The 17,133-nt window shown below is 41.2% G+C and overlaps 1 protein-coding gene across 1 annotated transcript; it reads right to left on the bottom strand.

The window, feature by feature from the left end:
- Nucleotides 1–13,313: 13,313 nt before the first annotated feature.
- On the bottom strand, nt 13,314–13,832 carry LOC118618632 (40S ribosomal protein S13). Its single transcript, XM_036245015.1, has one exon. The coding sequence runs from the start codon at nt 13,803–13,805 to the stop codon at nt 13,350–13,352; it is 456 nt and encodes a 151-aa protein (XP_036100908.1). The 5' UTR covers nt 13,806–13,832; the 3' UTR covers nt 13,314–13,349.
- Nucleotides 13,833–17,133: the final 3,301 nt, after the last annotated feature.

The raw sequence follows: 17,133 nt of genomic DNA, 5'->3' as shown, positions 1-17,133 counted from the left end.
ATTTCACAAGGTAGATTGTGTTGGGTTTTGTTATTTGCAACCAGAGCAGTCTTACATTCTGGCAGATTTGAGGTCAAGAAGGAAATAGTAAAGTGTCCCCAAAGTGATAATGATGACATTAGTAAGAGAGCTCAGAGTTCAGAGGACATTGTAAACTAGGGTGATGCAGAGTGCATGGGAGGGGACGGCAGAGAGGGCTGAGACCAGAAGTTCGGGTGAAGAGGAAGGCCAAAGCTGATTGCCATCCATGGACACTTGAAATTTGACATTTAGTGAAATTTGACATCTGTTGTATGCGTCACATGCTTACATGCTAGACTTTTGCCTAATTATGATACAATCAAATTCGCAAGTACGTATTCACTTTATTTATAGACCAAGCCGCTGGGAACCTTTTGTCCCAGCTCTGAGAGCAAACCTATTTTCAAGGCACAAGATTATGTCGGCTTTTCCTCTATCAGAGCATTGTGACCTGAATCTGTGTGTGATTGAAAGGTATCATTGTATTTTCGGATGGGCCTCGTTAATTTTGGACAATATTTTTAAAACACAATTTCTAGAATTTGAAGATAATAAGAGGAAGAAGCATCAGCATAATAATAACACCTTATTTCCTTGCAACACTTACTTTTTTTTTTTTTTGCATTGTAAAAATTTCTGTTTTAATGAACATTTCATTTAATCCTTATAATAATCCTGCAGGAAAGGCAGGATAAAGGTTTTTCTTTTCCTCATTTTGAAGAGGAACTCACAGAGAATTTGAATGACTTGCCATTAGTGTTAGAAGCAGACTAGATTGCAATCTCCTGAGACAGGGAGCCATGATTCGACTTTTGTCCTCTATGGACCACACTGATGGCATGTGACTTCCCTTGGTCCCCACAACAGTGCTGCCAGGTAGGATTTATTATTCCTTGTTATATATGAGGAAACTGACTGTCAATGAGATAAAGCAATTTTTGGTTGCCCAGCTATTTAGGTAGGGTGCAAAGATGGGTCAAACCTACATCAATCTTTCTAACTTGAAGGCTGTCCTGTTTCTCCTGTCCCAGGCTCTCTCTGTTCCCATAATTGTCTGCTGTCCCCATTGCTGAGTGAGGAAACACTCATGCTCTTACACTGTGGAGGATTCTCTCAAAGGGTCTGGGATGCTGGTGGAGTGGAACTGGAATTCAGCGGAGCAGAGCCATCAGAAAGAAGTACCACTAGGTTGAAGTTTGTAGGGAAAACTAAAGGGGTGTGTGTAAAACATGGTTTGTGAACACATTTAGGAGCTGAGGGGATATGGGGGCACCCCTGTGAGGGTGACCATGGACGATGCCTGGATGGGGGCAGAAGGGTTGTTAGCACCAAGCACTTACCCAGTTGTACAATTTCAGAGCCGGGGAAAGCTCCCTCCTGATCTAGGATCGGCTTGAGCCCTGAAGCATGAAATGTGAATACCTTTTGCTCAGCATCCATTAAATAAATGTTATTCTTCTCCCTGGCAGAAAACACAAATTTCTCTGCTCCGAGCCGTGGTGTAGCAGAAGGAACAGAATTTACACTATCCCTCTTTACGATAATGGCTCTCACCTTCCAAGGAAATGAACTCGGAGGAAAGGAGCACCATAGAGGGCCCAGTGACAAGTCAGCTGGGCTTGCCGCTGCTGCTAATTAGCTGGCAGGGAGGAAAGGCTGTGCCTCTGGAATACGGAGAAGGGTTTGTGAACTTTGGAGAATGGGCAAGGCACTTTGGTGTCTGTGTCATGCAAGCTGGAGAATGGCCCCCACCGGATAGTGTCTGACCTTTCCCTCTTCTCCACTCCCGAGCAGACATTTTTGCCAATTATGATCCCAAACATGCTGAAAAGTACCCTTGGTCACTGACAGTTTACAAGGGAGAGGCAATGCCTCTGGAATAATACCATGCCCAGGACAAAGAGGTAAGGTAAACAAAGCATTATTTTGTGTTGCAAATAGATGCCTTTGTTAAGTACTGGAGAAATCCCCTTGGTGTCCACCTTACGCAGCTCTGATAAAAATGCATTTGCAATACGCTCAGTGTCAAGAAATCACATCTTACTGGGCCAAGGAGGTTAAGAGCATCTCCCCAACTACAGAACAAAACTCATTAAAATTGTCTTTGCAGCAAGAGAAGGTCCAATTTCCTACCCTCTCCACACCCTCCTCTATTTTCTTTGAAACGAATATATTACAGAAATAGACACGCAATCAAAATAGCCTAACTCACATTTTTATGAAAAATAATAAGCTTGGTAACAATGGGAAAAATTAATGGTAAACAGCATCAGAAAACACAGCAGAAGCCGAAGTTAACTTAACAGGACACTCTTGACCGGCAGGTGACACATTAAAATGCTGTTTTGGCAGACAGAATTGATAGCAGACTTGCTGAAAGAAAATCTGCTCTGAAAAGTCGACAAATACAATTCTAATCCCCTTTCTCCAGCCACGTGCTATAGATGAGTGAAACCTGGGGGGAAATTCTTATTAGAGCAAATAGGTGTGAGTCCAGAGGAAAGGCTAAGTCAAGTTGACAATTTACATTTTTTTTCCAAGCATGAAAGGGGACTGGAAACCAGGTTATTATTATTATTTTTTTAAATCCTAAGCCTGGTGTTTGGTACCTGTTCATATGGCTGACTGAGAATAGGAGTATAGGTGAAGGCTCCTTACCAACTCTGAAGTTATCTCTTGGAAATAAAGCTAGAATGAAATAACTTTTGTCAGACAAGCAACATTAGAAAACCTAATTTGGGGAAGAGACATTATTCCTGCTGCCCAGTGGGTACTGGCAGACTGGCATCTTGGGTTTAGTGATGGCAGGGCTGGTGAGAAGTAGAGGGGGAAGCAGTTTCCGGACAGTTAACTATTGAACTGTCAAGGTCTCATAACAACCTCAAGAACAACTATCTTCATTTGGGTCCTGGTGTTGTCTCTGATATTTACATGGGCTGCCATCAATCCTGCAGAGCTGGTGTCTTTGCTCATCCAACGGAAAGGCACCTGTAACACGTTAGTGAACTTTCTGGATGAAATGAGTGTCACAGATGTGATAGAGTTGGAGCTCCAACATGGGCCAACTAGAATATGGAGATAGGAAAGAAGCAGAGGAGGATGGCATATGCTCTTAGGTTGTTTCTGAGAAATAAGGGTGAGCATGGCCTCAAAGTGCAGTGCATATGAATCACACATAGACTGTGATGTGGGATGATGACGTCTGGAGGATGAAGTTCTAGTCTTACACTTTGATATTTCTGGTCTTTCTCTTTTCAATATTAACTTTTCTTTCTGATGTGGACATGTCCTTTTAACGAGGGTGAACATATATCTCTGTATGCCCTGGTTATTTCTAATGTAACTATCAATAATCCCTCTTTCATTCTCAAAGTATTCTGTTTTGGCTGAAATTACATGGTCACTGTACTTGTAAACTCTCTGGAGTTCAGTTGCTATACTTAAAAATAAAGAGATTCTTCTAGAAAATTCTACCTTCAAACATGCACCGGCATTTCCAGTGTTCCACTATGTTAAATATGCTCTTAGTCAGTTAGTATAATTGACAAGGGTCAACAAATAAACTGTGGTGAATTAGGATACTGCCCCTATCAAGGATATTTACCTTTGAGTAAGGAACTTTTTTTTTTTAAAGATTTTTAAATCTTTATTGTTGAATGTATTACAGATGTTCCTCATTTTCCCCCCATTGACCCCCTTCTCCCCACTCCCGCCCCTCTCCCGCCTTTTCCCACACTGTTGTCTGTGTCCATTGGTTATGCATATAAGTCCTTTGGTTTATTTCTTCCCACCCCCCAACCCCTTTCCCTTTGAGGTTTGCAGTCTAACAATGAATTTGTACTACTTAATCCCTTCACCTTTTTCACCCATTCTCCCAACCCCCCTCCCATCTGTCAACCAACAAAATGTTCTCTGTATCTATGAGAATGTTTCTGTTCTGCCTGTTCATTTTGTTTGTAGATTCCATTGTCGATAGATATGTATTCATTGCCATTTTGCTTGTTCATATATTTTATCTTTTTCTTCAAAAAGACCCTTCATCATTTCATATAATAATGGTTTGGTGGTGATAAACTCCTTTAACTTTTTCTTGTCTGGGAAACTCTATATGGCCATCGATTCTAAATGACAGCTTTGCAGGATAGAGTAATCTTGGTTGTAGGTTCTTGCTTTTCATCACTCTGAATATTTCTTGCCACTCCCTTCTGGCCTGCAAAGTTTCTTTTGAGAAATCAGCTGACAGACTTATGGGAACTCCCTTGAAGGTAACTAACTGCTTTTCTCTTGCTGCTTTTAGAATTCTCTCTTGTCTTGAACCTTTTTCATTTTGATGATGATGTGTCTTGGTGTGGGCCTCTTGGGGTTCATTTTGTTTGGGACTCACTGTGCTTCCTGGATTTGTATGTCTGTTTCCTTCACCAAGGTAGGGAAGTTTTCTGCCATTATTGTTTCAAACAGGTTTTCAAATTCTTGTTCTCTCTCTTCTCCTTCTGGCACCCTCAAGATGCGAATGTTGGCACACTTGAAGTTGTCCCAGAGTCTCCTTACACTATCCTCATTTTTTTGGATTCTTTTTTCTTTTTGCTGTTCTGATTGGGCGTTTTTTGCTTCCTTATATTCCAAATCGATGGTTTGCTTCTTGGATTTACGTACTCTACTATGGAATCTGTGTAAATTATTCTTAATTTCAGTTAATGTCTCCTTCATTTCTGACTGTGCATCCATCATTTTTGACTGGTCCCTTTGTATGCTCTTGAGGCCCTCACTAAGTTCACTGAGGTTCTCACTCAATTCATTGAGCATCCTTATAAGCAGTATTTTGAACTCAGCATCTGTTAGGTTGCTTATCTCCATTTTGCTTAGTTCTTTTCTTGGGGTTTTTTTCTGTTCTTTCATTTGGGACCTGTTTCTTTGTCTCCTCATTTTGGCTGCCTCCCTGTGTTTGTTTCTGTGTATTACTTAACGAGCGGTATGGGCCTAGCTGAGACCAGATGCTGCTTGTTTGAAAGAATTTAGGAAAACCTGAAGCAGGATTTGAGACAGGCCAATCCTATGATAAAGCAACTGGCAACAGCTTGGGTGGGCCTGAAAGTTGGGTGGGGCAGAGCCTCAGGGAATCAACAGGGAGGAGCTACCAGTGTGAGCCAGGAGTCCCAGATATGGCAGCTGTCTGCTGCCCCAGGGAAGGGCTCACCGAAGGAACAAAGGCCTCTGACAGCATGTTTGTCCCAGAGAAAGCCCCCTCTCCAGCCCTCGCTCCAGTGCCAAACAGCTCAGTTCTTCCCTGTATGTCTCTGGTGCCCCTCAAGATGCCTCGGTGCCCCTCGAGCTGCCTCCCCTCCGAGCTTAGAGGGAGAGGGTCCAATAAGTCCATGTGCGGGCCCAATAAGGAGCTGCCTGGGGCTCCAGCCACATCACCTTCCCTGAGCCTCAGTTCCTGCTGGTTTTTCCAGCCAGAAGTTATGGGGACTTCTGTTCTTGGCACTGGAACCCTGAGTGGGGCACCTGGTGTGGGACACGGACCCCTCAGTCCTCAGGGAGAACCTTCCCAGCTAGGTGTCCTCCTGATTTTTATCCGCCACACGTGGGTGTGGGACCAGCCCATCCGCCTCCGCCCCTCCTACCAGTCTCTATGCGGCTGCTTCTTTAATTCCATAGTTGTAGGACTTCCATTCAGCGTGATTTCAGGTGGTTTTGAATGATGGTTGTTCTGTAGGTTAGTTGTAACTTTGATGTGGTTGTGGGAGGACGTGATACTGCGTTTACCTACACGGCCATCTTGGACGGAAGTCTGAGGAAGAAACTTTTGAAAATAAGCTTTTTGTAACTCAAAATACTGAATCTTTAATGGTGAAATTACAAGCAATCTCAGCTTATATAAACTATTTATTTTCTTTGAGAATCACCAAACACTGAAGTGGTGATCTTCAGTGGATTATCCAGTAGTCCCGGAAAACGAGTCCTGGGCAGATTATATCCCAATAGCCTGGGAAATGAAAACAAAAACATGCCCTTGGTCCCTAACCCTCAAGATATTAAAGAGGGCTCACTTTTAAATTGCTCCCTAGGTATTTCTGATACACAGCTGGCTTTGGAGACATAGTTCTATCCCAGTATCTTTCAGGAAGCAGTAACAATAACAGTGACTGTTTGGTTTTTGTTTTTTACCAAGTGCATCTGTGAACAGAATTTTCTTTAATCCTTATCGGAGTTTCATGAGGTTTAAAATATTTGTCCCATTCTATCAGGAATAATAAAAGACCAAATAAAAGAATGTGCCCAAGGTCACAGAGCTAGTGAGTGGCAAATCAGAATTAGTATTTATGTCTCCCGATACCCATTCTGAATCTATTTTTGTTACTCTATAATGACAGGTTGTTTGGGATAAGCTTGCATTTCCTTGAATAAAGTGCTCAGCTCACTTCTTTTCTTGTTTTCCAGAGAGATACACATTTAGGAGGTTGTTGTTTTTGTCTTAGACTTGTTTTTTTTTTTGGGGGGGGGATGAACCGTTAACTCTGCTCTTCCCCTCCCTGTGTGTTGTAGTGGGCTGCCTGGCAGAGATGGTAGGAGATGTTTTCATGGGCAATCAAGGACATAGACACATTGGCTGCCAGCCTCAGGCAGGGAAACAGACTTGTCTCCCACCAGCAGAGCGATGATGCATTTCCCCAAAATGTTCCAAGAGTGGCCTGGAATGTGACTAGACAAGGTCCGTGCGGCCCCATGAATGGCTTTACACTGCACCAGCCAGAAAACAAACACAACAGTCATTCTTGGATTAGCATGAAAACACTTCCAAAGGGGGCTCAAAGACAGCCTTTTGTCCCTTTCATAAAAGAGAAGAGATGAGGTGTGACAAATGGCCTGTTGGATGGCTTTCTGTGCCAGGCAGAGGTCATCTGAGAAGGGTACCACAGATATAGTTTAACAGAGAAGAAACAGACTCAAAGCTAAAGGACAAAGAACATTTCAGAAGAGACAGGATGGTGTTTAAAGAAGACAATTTAACAGACAACAGTGCGGTGATGGCCGGAGGGAAGGGGGTGTGGAGTCTGGGTGGAGGGGAAAAATGGGGGAAGACTGAGGACATCTGTAATAGTGCCAACAATAAAAATACATTGAAAATTGAAATAGTAAAGGGAGTAAGAATGACTCACATATTTTTAAAAAACACACTGTCTTCTGCATTGATACATGATGCATATAGTACCAACAACGTGAGGGTCTGTAGTCAGCAGACATAGGTATTCCAATGTTAACCAAGATGCTATGATTTTCTGAGCTTCAGTATTTGTTTCTGTAAAATAAGGTGAATGATACCTACTTTGTGTGGTTGCTGTGAGGATTAAATGAAATAAGAGGTAGGACGTCAGGAGGATGTGGATTGGTGAAAGTGTTGTTAGAAAATTGAGTGGATAGCATTTTTCTGGCACTAGTAGGAGTGGGGTACTTGCAATATCTTGAGAAAAGGAATTTTCTAAGACTCACATGGGAGAATGAGTGATTTTTATTGGCATGGAATTACATCCCTCTGTTTGCAAAGTCCCATTTTCCTTAAGCCAGTCCTGAAAGGGGTAGCTGAGGCTTTCGCAGAACTAGAAGCAGGGCCAGTGTCCAGAGTTTCCATTCCATGGTTAAGTTGAGTCCGGTAGAGCATCAGGCTAGATTCAGTCCATTAGTTCATTGTGTGGATCCCACATAGCAAATGCAGGGGAGCGCGCCCCCTGAAATAGGAGAGCCAGGAGCTTGGGCAAGCAAGAGAGGCAAGAGAGGAAACTTCCTTAGTTCAGGAGTTAAGTATCTCAGATTTAATGCTATTGCAGTGGCCATACCTATTTTGGCCAGTTACCCATTCCCAGATGTGACTGACAGGTAAGCATCTTCCCACATCACTCAGACCTTACTGGGCATGCATCTAAATTGCTTTTTTCCAGTCCCTTCCCCATTGATTTGTAGGGAGTAGACCTGGGGAATATTAATTGCAGCTTTCTGGCAAAGCTGTATAAATGGCATGCTTATATTATCTAGTCTTCCCTTTGCTCTTTTCCTGTTAAATAATAACCAGGTTATTATAATGGTATCAAAGGAAGCATGTGAATAGACAACTTGGGCTGGGGTTCTTGTTTCACAGTGAGGAGGTCATAAAGGCCAAGTAATTTAGCCTGAATGGCCGTCAGATTTTTTAAACCTTTTAGGAAGTGTCTGTGGAACCAGAATTTAAGAAATGAATGCTTAAGCAAAATTCTAATATATGAAACATATGTGTGGAGTTGCTCTGTTTGAAGCACTGGTGGGTTGGGAGGAGGTGTCTAGGCATCTCCAAACCCCTCCTCTCCTTCTCCAATCTCTTCCTCCTCCCATGACAATGTCTGAGGCAACTCTTCTGTTTCCAAGTTTAGGAAACATGGGCAGCTGCTCACCTCTGCTGCCTTGCTTAATCTTTCCAGCATGAACTGGGAAGTAATTCTTTCATAACCTCTCACTGAATCTTCTGAAACTTAAACAGGGTGGCTAGATTTTCTCACCTTTGATGATTGTCATGTGAACAAATGGAAAAAGTAGATCCAGGTGCATGAATGTTTAGATAACAAAGTTAAACACCTCTGCTTGACCCTATGCAACTTCCTAGGGCATGGGATTTAAGAAGTGCCTCCAGGTCATTGCCATTGTCCAAAATGCTTACATGTTCATTTTAGAAGAAGGAGGAGTAAGAACCTAAGTTTAAATCCCATAGCTCAGAAGTCACTTTGAACTTTAGGTGACATAGTGACTATATAAATGAATAATTCCAGTCAATAATGCCACATGAAAAAATAATTGTGATTTTGCCTTTATTTTCATAGCATGATCTATCACATGTTGATAGATCTGTTATTTCACATGGACATGTGTACACACACACACACACACACACACACACACACACACACTGCATAGCAAACTGTCTATTAGCAACAGGAGTGCCAAGCTGGAGTCTCATGAAATCTGAATGGACTTGTCAGAAGTCCTCATGACGTGTTCCTTCAAAAGCATTTCTTTTGTGTTTGGTTTAGGATCTACCTATGTTTTAATTTATGGAGATTAGATAGACCTTCAAAGCTTTAAAGACAGAGAAGGAGAATGATACATCTGGAGTCATTTCAAGAAAGATCAACGAAGGGTCTACTCTGCATCATATAAAATAAATGTGTCTTAATCCTGTGTCATGAGTCCTGTTTCTATCATTATTTTGCTGTGCAATCCCAGGTAATCACTGTGAACCTATGATTCAGTTGCCCTCATCTGTAAAATGGGGATAAGTAATGTCTCATGAAGATCAAATGAGACAATATATGTTAGGTTTTGATAAATATAAAAATGCTAGTCAAATGTGATCTTTATGATTAAAATATATAAAATTATTGTTATTTTCTGGGTAATATTTAAAAAAATAAAGGTATAAAAGGAGACCTGTTTTTCCTTCTGGTAATAACCAAAACAGCATAAACTCATAGCTGGTAATACAGAGACATTGATGTAGGATTTCATTTTAGCGTAGAGGGTTTACACACTGTGGCTCAGAATGTAAACACAATATGCTTTTGTTCAGTAGAGTTCTCTGAGACCTTTCTTGTTAACTTCTGGTTGGATCAGGAGGACTTTGAGGTACTGAATTGGACGATATTCTTCAGCTGTTGCCTTGTGACATCTGGTGGGAAGTCTTGAACCTCTTCCCAAGCCTTGACCATTCTCAAGCCTCTTGAGATAGTAAGAATAGAAACAATGCTGAGGGTCAACACTACACAAAAGAAAACTGTGTATTTGGAGTTCCTGGTTCCAATCCACCTTCAAGTTGCCTGCCTTCCTGTTGGCAGTATTTCTTTTCACTGAAAGAATTCTCTGAAAGGAAAGCAATCTGATAAATTTATTTGCCTTGAAGGGTTTGCAACTGAATCTGCAAGGAGGATGCACGGAGGTGGCGGTGATGCCAAATTCACCCAAAACGCACAGCTGAGAATGGGAGACAAGGAAATCAAAGGGCTGCTAGGAACTGGGATGGCTGCTGGGAAGCCTCAAAAAACACATACTCATTCTCTCTGATATGTTTGATTACAGGAACTCTTCCCCCCCCTTTCTTTCTTTCTTGTTCCTGGTGCCAGTTTGAGCTGGGTTTTCTGTTATGGCTCCTGTCATGGACGGAGCATTCTACAAGTCCGGAGACAGGGGCTCTGGTTCTCCTGGGTTACTGATGAGCTGAATGACCTTGGACAGTGTCATTTTACCTCTCTGGTTCTGGTTTTCCTTTTTTGTAAAATGAGTTTAGATGGGATTTTTTTCAAGGTGCCTTCTAACTCTAAATGCTGTAATTACTATCTATTAAGTTCTATAGATGGTGTGCCACTTAATTGTGATGTTTAGGTTACTACTCAAAATATCGGGGGGACGAAAAGCACTGAAATGCAAGTTGACCACTGTGCGTGTGTCTGATTTTTTTTCACCCCAACACGGGAAGGCAAGAGGGATGTATTCTCTGCGTGCTGCACAGATAAATATCTAGCATCAGATTCTTGATCTTTATAGGTGATGTTCAGATCAGGATCGCTAAGGTAAGCACAGGATATAAGAGGGAGAGAAACATTATTGCTTTAGCAGTGAGCTACCCTCTTTTAACTGCTGTGAAATGAAAAACTACTCCATTCCATAAATGTAAATGAAGGGAGTGACTGCTTTCCTTCTCGAATGGCTTAGATTGCAGCCTCAAGCAAAGGCAGGAGGGTGGGACAGTTGACCTCTGAGAGTCCTGTCTGAGCCCCTCCGTTCTCCAAACTGCTGGCCCTGAAGGAAAACTGTCACATGTCGTCTCGCATGTCCTGTCTCACACTGAGTAATGTTGCCCCTCTGCCCCCGGCGGAGCGTTTTAATGATAACGGCTGTCTTCGGGGACAGATAGTGACTTGTCTCTTAAAGGAAGATGAAATCTATTAAGACAGCGAGGACAGAAAAGAAAAGCTATGTCCCCGAGAGGAGAGCTGTAAAGGAGAGCACCGTTCGTCCTTCCTGTCCCACCATCTCTTCTCTCTTTGAGAGAAGAGTGCACCCTTCAACAGCTCCGTGGTGCCTCTGGATTATTGAGGTTGTTGGGGTATAAAAATTGCTGCTTATAAAATGATCAATAATCTCAAGTAAAAAGAGTGATTTGTGTTAAAGTCCTCTGGGACTTTCTGTAAAGGAATTTAATTGGAGAGGGTTGTCTATAACTTCCCGTGGAATGTTAGTTAACTGGTTCATAGCTGGGATTTATTTTTTGTCATCACCTCCTCCCCCCATTATTGGTTTGGATAGGTTTCCCTGGGCAAATGAGATGATGTAGCAAGTCCTGATGAACTGGCAAGTTTAGGGAAATGGGCTAGTTAATTTGCTCTTCTTAGTTTTGCTTCAAACCTATTGTTCAGATCCTTTTGAGGTGTGTGTGTGTGTGTGCGCGCTTTAGTCCAGTGATTCGCAACCAGGGGCAATTTTGCCACCTAGGAGCATTTGGCAATGTCTAGAGATATTTTTTATTGCCACACTAGGGGGTTATAGTGGCATCTAGTGGGTAGAGGCCATGGGTGTTGCTATACATTCTCTGATGCACAAAACAGCTCCCTCATCACCACCCTCCCCACCCCAACAAAGACCTACTAGGCCTAAAATGCTAATACTGTCAATGTTGAGAAATCTTGATGTAGTAGTCAGTAGGCTCCAGGGAAAATAATTCATTCATTTATTTATTTTTACAAAGGAATTTCTACAGAATTCCACCATTCTTGTTTTTTGATGGTTAATCTCACTCGAGGATATTTGTCCATTGATTTTTAAATAGAATTGAACAGAGGGAGGGAGAGACAGAGAGAAGCATCAATATGAGAGAGACGCATGGATTGGTTGCCTCCTTAAGGACCCTGACTGGGGCCTAGGATTGAACCTGCAACCCAGGCACGTGCCCTTGACTGGGAATTGAACCCAAGACCCTTTGGTCCAAGGGCCAACACTAACTCCTGAGCCAAACTTTCTAGGGCCACCAGTCTTTTTCTCAACTTGAATTCACCAAAGATGGAGACAGCGAACAAGAAGATGCTGGACTTGGGCTTAATGTATGGGTCCCACAATATGTACAGCCCAGTGCCTTTAAAAAAAAACAACAAAAAACTACATGACTGCATATGTTTTACTATCATTGCTTCATTCCCTTAATATTTAAGTTTAGTTACTTGATTGCAGTGAAAAAAAAAAATCTTACTAATTGATGTAACTAGTTAAGTGGATTTTAGTTATTTGAGGTTTGACCATCATAGACTTCTTAAAAATACTTCTCAAAAAAGAATGGCCAAACATTAAAATTAATGACCCTAAACTTGCACTGTATGTGTACAGCTATGGAGATCAAGATAAAGGTTGGGCAAAGGGTGTTTAATAGTGGGAGGAGCTCAGGTGCAAAGATCACTCTGCCTAATACCCTGGGTACCCATTTCCCAGCACTGAGCCTGGTTGTTATTATTGAGATTAATAAATTGACTGAAAATGCAACAAGTGCCATCTACAGGTTAGTATTCAACTATGCATACATAAATAGTCTTAAATTCTTTGATTGGTGTCAAAGGTTTTTACCATCTGATCTCAACTTAATTCTTACTCTCCTACTGAGTCTTCTGCTCTAGTCAACTTTTTTTTTTTGTTGTGTTTTGTTTTACCTAATGCCTCATACACTCAACCTGCACATTCGTAGATGGTCGTATACCCATACTATTGCTTATGTCAGTTCCTTCTCATACTGACCATTAACATTTCAGCTATCCTTCAAGACAGATTAAATTCTATCTTTGTGAACCAACCAGCCAGAAATACTCCTTTACTCCCGCATCCCCTTTTTCCTTTCATGACAAAATGATAGCATTGCTTAATTGTGGGTGGGTAGACATCATTTTTGTTTGTTTGTTTGTAATTTTCTGTAATAATTTAAAAAAAAAATTGTATAATGAGTTTGGGGACCATACCCAGTTCCAAACTGACACTGACAAAACTTGTTGTCTAACCCAGAACATGTCAGTTAATCTTTCTGACCCTCATTTAAAAAAACATTTATAAAATAGGCAGAACAGCCGGCCAGTGTGGCCCAGTGGTTGAACGTTGACCCATGCACAAAAAGGTCACTGGTTCAATTCCCGGTCAGGGCACATCCCCTGGTTGTGGCCCAATCCTCAGTTGGGGGCATGCAGGAGGCAGCCAATCAATATTCTCTCTCATCAATGTTTTTTTTTTTTTTTTTTCCTAGTTAAACAACTTTATTGCTTGAGTACATAGACATTTTATGCAACCAGGGCAGAGGCTGTGGATGACTCGTATTTCCAATTGGGGGGGAGGACTCGTTTGGTCTTGTAATATCGAGCCAATCGGTGAATACGGCTCTCAATCAGAATCAGACGGAATTTAGCATCCTTATCCTTTCTGTTCCTCTCAAGATGCTTTCGAACAGCAACAGCTTTCTTAATTAAATGGTAGAGATCCTCAGGAAGATCAGGAGCAAGTCCTTTGGACTTAAGAATTCTCAAGATTTTATTGCCTGTCACAAAGCGTACTTGTGCTACACCATGTGAATCTCTCAAGATCACACCGATTTGCGAGGGAGTCAGGCCCTTCTTGGCCAGTTTGTAGATCTGCTCCTTCACATCGTCAGACGTCAACTTCAGCCAGGTGGGGACGCTGCGGCGGTACGGCAGAGCCGACTGGGACAGGCCCTTCCCGGGAGCGTGCATGCGACCCATGATGGCGGCTGACTGGCAGCGGAAAAGAGCTCATCAATGTTTTTATCTCTCTCTCTCCCTCTCCCTTCCTCTCTCTCTAAAAATCAATAAAGAAAAAAAGTAGGCAGAATAATATTTATTTTACTTCTCCCCAAGGTTGCTTTTGGATCAAATGAGATAACAGAAAAAAAAAAAAAACCTTTGAAAAATTTAAAGAACTACAACATGTAAGATATTATTATTGTCATCAATTTAGGAAACCAGGGTGAATCCCACAAAGTGCTAATGCTATATATATTCTGCAGAGCACCTAGCTGTAGTCTGCACTTAATAAATGAGAGCTCACACCAGCGAATTGTTTCCAGAGTGAATACAGACTGGCAGGAACAGCAGTTAGAGATGGGAGGCTGGGTAAGAGGTTACTACCTGTATTGATAGAGAAGCTATCAAAAGCAGAATGTGATTTTTAACATCCCCAGGACCATGATAGAAATGAATAAAATTTTGTGTGCTTTATCATTTGTGACCCAAAAAAGAGAACCCCGAAGGTATAAAAAATCTTAAAATAAATTATTTGTGTGCAAAAGGAGGCAACATATTCCACTGATTTGACAATTTTAGTTTCCCCATTAAGGGTACAAATAGGAGATGAGATCACTTAAGCAAAACGCTCCCTGATTTGTTAAAGACTTTCCCAACTAAAAATTCATAATCCTGAGTTTATTTCTGTGGCTCATACAATGTACGAACTTCCCTTGGGAAGTTGATTGGTAGGAGGAGGGTAGAAATGATTGGAAAGGTGTGAGCAGAGGTGGTCTGGGAAGTGGGCAGAGCTGGCCTGCAGCTGCTCAGCATGGAGCCAAGAGAACTATTTCAGATCTAGTGGCAGCTCCAGGTGACAAGTACAAGGGGTAGGGGACACAAGAATAGAATCAACCGATGATGGCTAATGGCTAGTGGATGGTGGGGAGCTACTTCAAAGTCTGGCAATTTAACTGGTAGATATTGCTTGAAGCAAAATGGGAGGGAGTTTTCTAAATTGCCTGTGTCTTACCCTTTCTCAGTGGTTGGAAGGAAACTTAACTATTTCCAGCTATAAGAGCATTAAATGTACAATAGATTAATCTATTGCCTTAGAACTAAGTATGGTTATATTTTTGCTTTGTGAATATAATATAAAAAGAGACAAGATACTGAGTGTGAAGAGTTTAGGCTCTAAGTTAGACTGCTTTTAGTCAGTTCCCCCCTCTGCCATGGATTAACTAGCTGATGTGACCTTGAGTAAGATACTTGGTCTCTCCAGGCCTCAGTTTTTCCATCTGTAAAATAGAAATAGTAGCTCTACTTCACAATGAATCAGAATCTGCATTTTAACAAAGGCACTGGTGATTCCTGTACTGATTCAAGCTTGGGAAGTACTTCTCTAAAGCAGGGACACAAACAGAGTTTTTTTTTTTTTGAAAGAAAATTAAAGAAAGAGAAGCCATGTACTGTTGAGCAGTTTGAAATTGATTGGTCCTAATATATTCGATTAAAGCACAAAAATAAAATGCTAGAATAAGAATGGGAGGTAGCACAAGCACCATTGAAACTGCAGTACATGTATAAGATTTGGTTAAAATTGAGATAATATAACAAGACCTAGTGAGCATGACATGTTAGAAAACTTGGAGAACCACTACTTGTTTGCCAAGTATCCATATTCCTCCAGCAAAAATAAGGATATAAAAGGAGCAAAATAAAGGAATCAGGGTCAGGTTACTTATTAGAAAGAGAAAGAGCTGATTAGAAGGGAAGTTTGGGGAAACTACAGTGATGTCATAGCGGTAAAGTCATAAGCACAACACATTACTCCCTGTTTGTGGTGATGCTGGTGCAAACAAACCAAGTGTGCCGCCAGTCATACAAACGTATAGCACATACAATTATGTCTACTACACAGTACTTGATAATAATAATACATGACTATGTTACTGGTTTGTGCATTTACTATATACTTTTTAATTATTATTTTAGAGTGTACTTTTCTACTTATAAAAAAGTTTTTCTGTGAAACAATACGCTGTATTATGCCTACAGCAGCCTCATACGTTGCATGTTTACACGTCCCTTCATCACATCGTATTCTCTTGTGCTTGATTTAATCTGTAATCTTGTACTGGTTTGTTCATCATGGCCCCTAAGTGTACAAAATCTACCACTGATGTTGCCAGCAAAAGGTCATGTTGAGTGATTGACCTGGAAACAAAATTAAAATTGATTAAGGGCTATCACTATGGAAAATCAGTGATGGTTTTTGCTCACCAGTCAGACATATTCCATTGCACTGTAGATACAATCTTCAAAAAGAAAAACAAAGTGACAGAAGCTGTTAAAGAATCTGCTTCATTGAAGACAATGAGACTAATAACAATTCAAGAAGGGCCTATATGAGACATGCAGAAAATTCTAATTCTTGGGTAGAAGACCAGACACAGAAGAGTATCTCTCTCAACATCATTGCAATCATGGCCAAAATGAAAAGTTTGTTGGTGATGATGAAAGAGAAGGCTGGACCAAGCATGATGTTAAATTTATTGCTAGCTCTGCATGATTTAAATGACTCAAGAATCGTTATTCAATACATAATGTGAAAGTGAGTGGTGAGACTGTGAGTGCCGATGTGAAGGCAGCTGAAGAATTTCTGCAAACTCTGGATAAGGTGATTGTGGAGGAAAATTACTTGCCAGAGCAAATATTCAGTATAGATGAATATTCCCTATTCTGGAAATGGATGCCTAAAAGAACTTTCATCTATATGGAGGCCAAATCAATGCCAGGTTTCAAGGCTTTTAAGGACAGGATAAGTCTTGTTTGGGGGCAATGTTGCAGGCTTCAAATTAAAACCCTTTGTTATCTGCCACAGTGAGAACCCTAGGGCCTTCAAGTGCACGCACTGCTAGTATACTACAGGAGCAATAGAAAGTCATATTTGACATAGCTCGTCTTGTAAGATGCCTCTTGCTATGTTTGGAGAATGACATACCTTTCAAGATTTTGCTTATTGTTAATAATGCTCCTGGTCATCACCCTTTATTTGTGACCTTCATCTCAATATCAAAATTGTGTTTCTCCCTCAAACCACCACCTCTTTGATCCAACCAATGAATCAAGGAGTTATTGCAGCTTTTAAGGAGTACCTTTGCCCAAGATATTACTGCAACTGAAAAAGATGCTGAGAGGACACTGCTGCAATTCTGGAAGAATTACATCTATGATTACATCAAGAATTTTGCTTGGGCTTGGGGTGATATCATCAAGGAATGTATAAATGCAATGTGGAAGAAGATACTCAAGAGTTATTCCAAGA

This window comes from Molossus molossus, unplaced genomic scaffold (genome assembly GCF_014108415.1).
Source record: "Molossus molossus isolate mMolMol1 unplaced genomic scaffold, mMolMol1.p scaffold_m16_p_6, whole genome shotgun sequence".
In the NCBI taxonomy this organism is placed as follows: Eukaryota; Metazoa; Chordata; class Mammalia; order Chiroptera; family Molossidae; genus Molossus; species Molossus molossus.
Note: the sequence above shows the minus strand (reverse complement) of the source record. Positions and strands in the feature narration are given on the sequence as shown.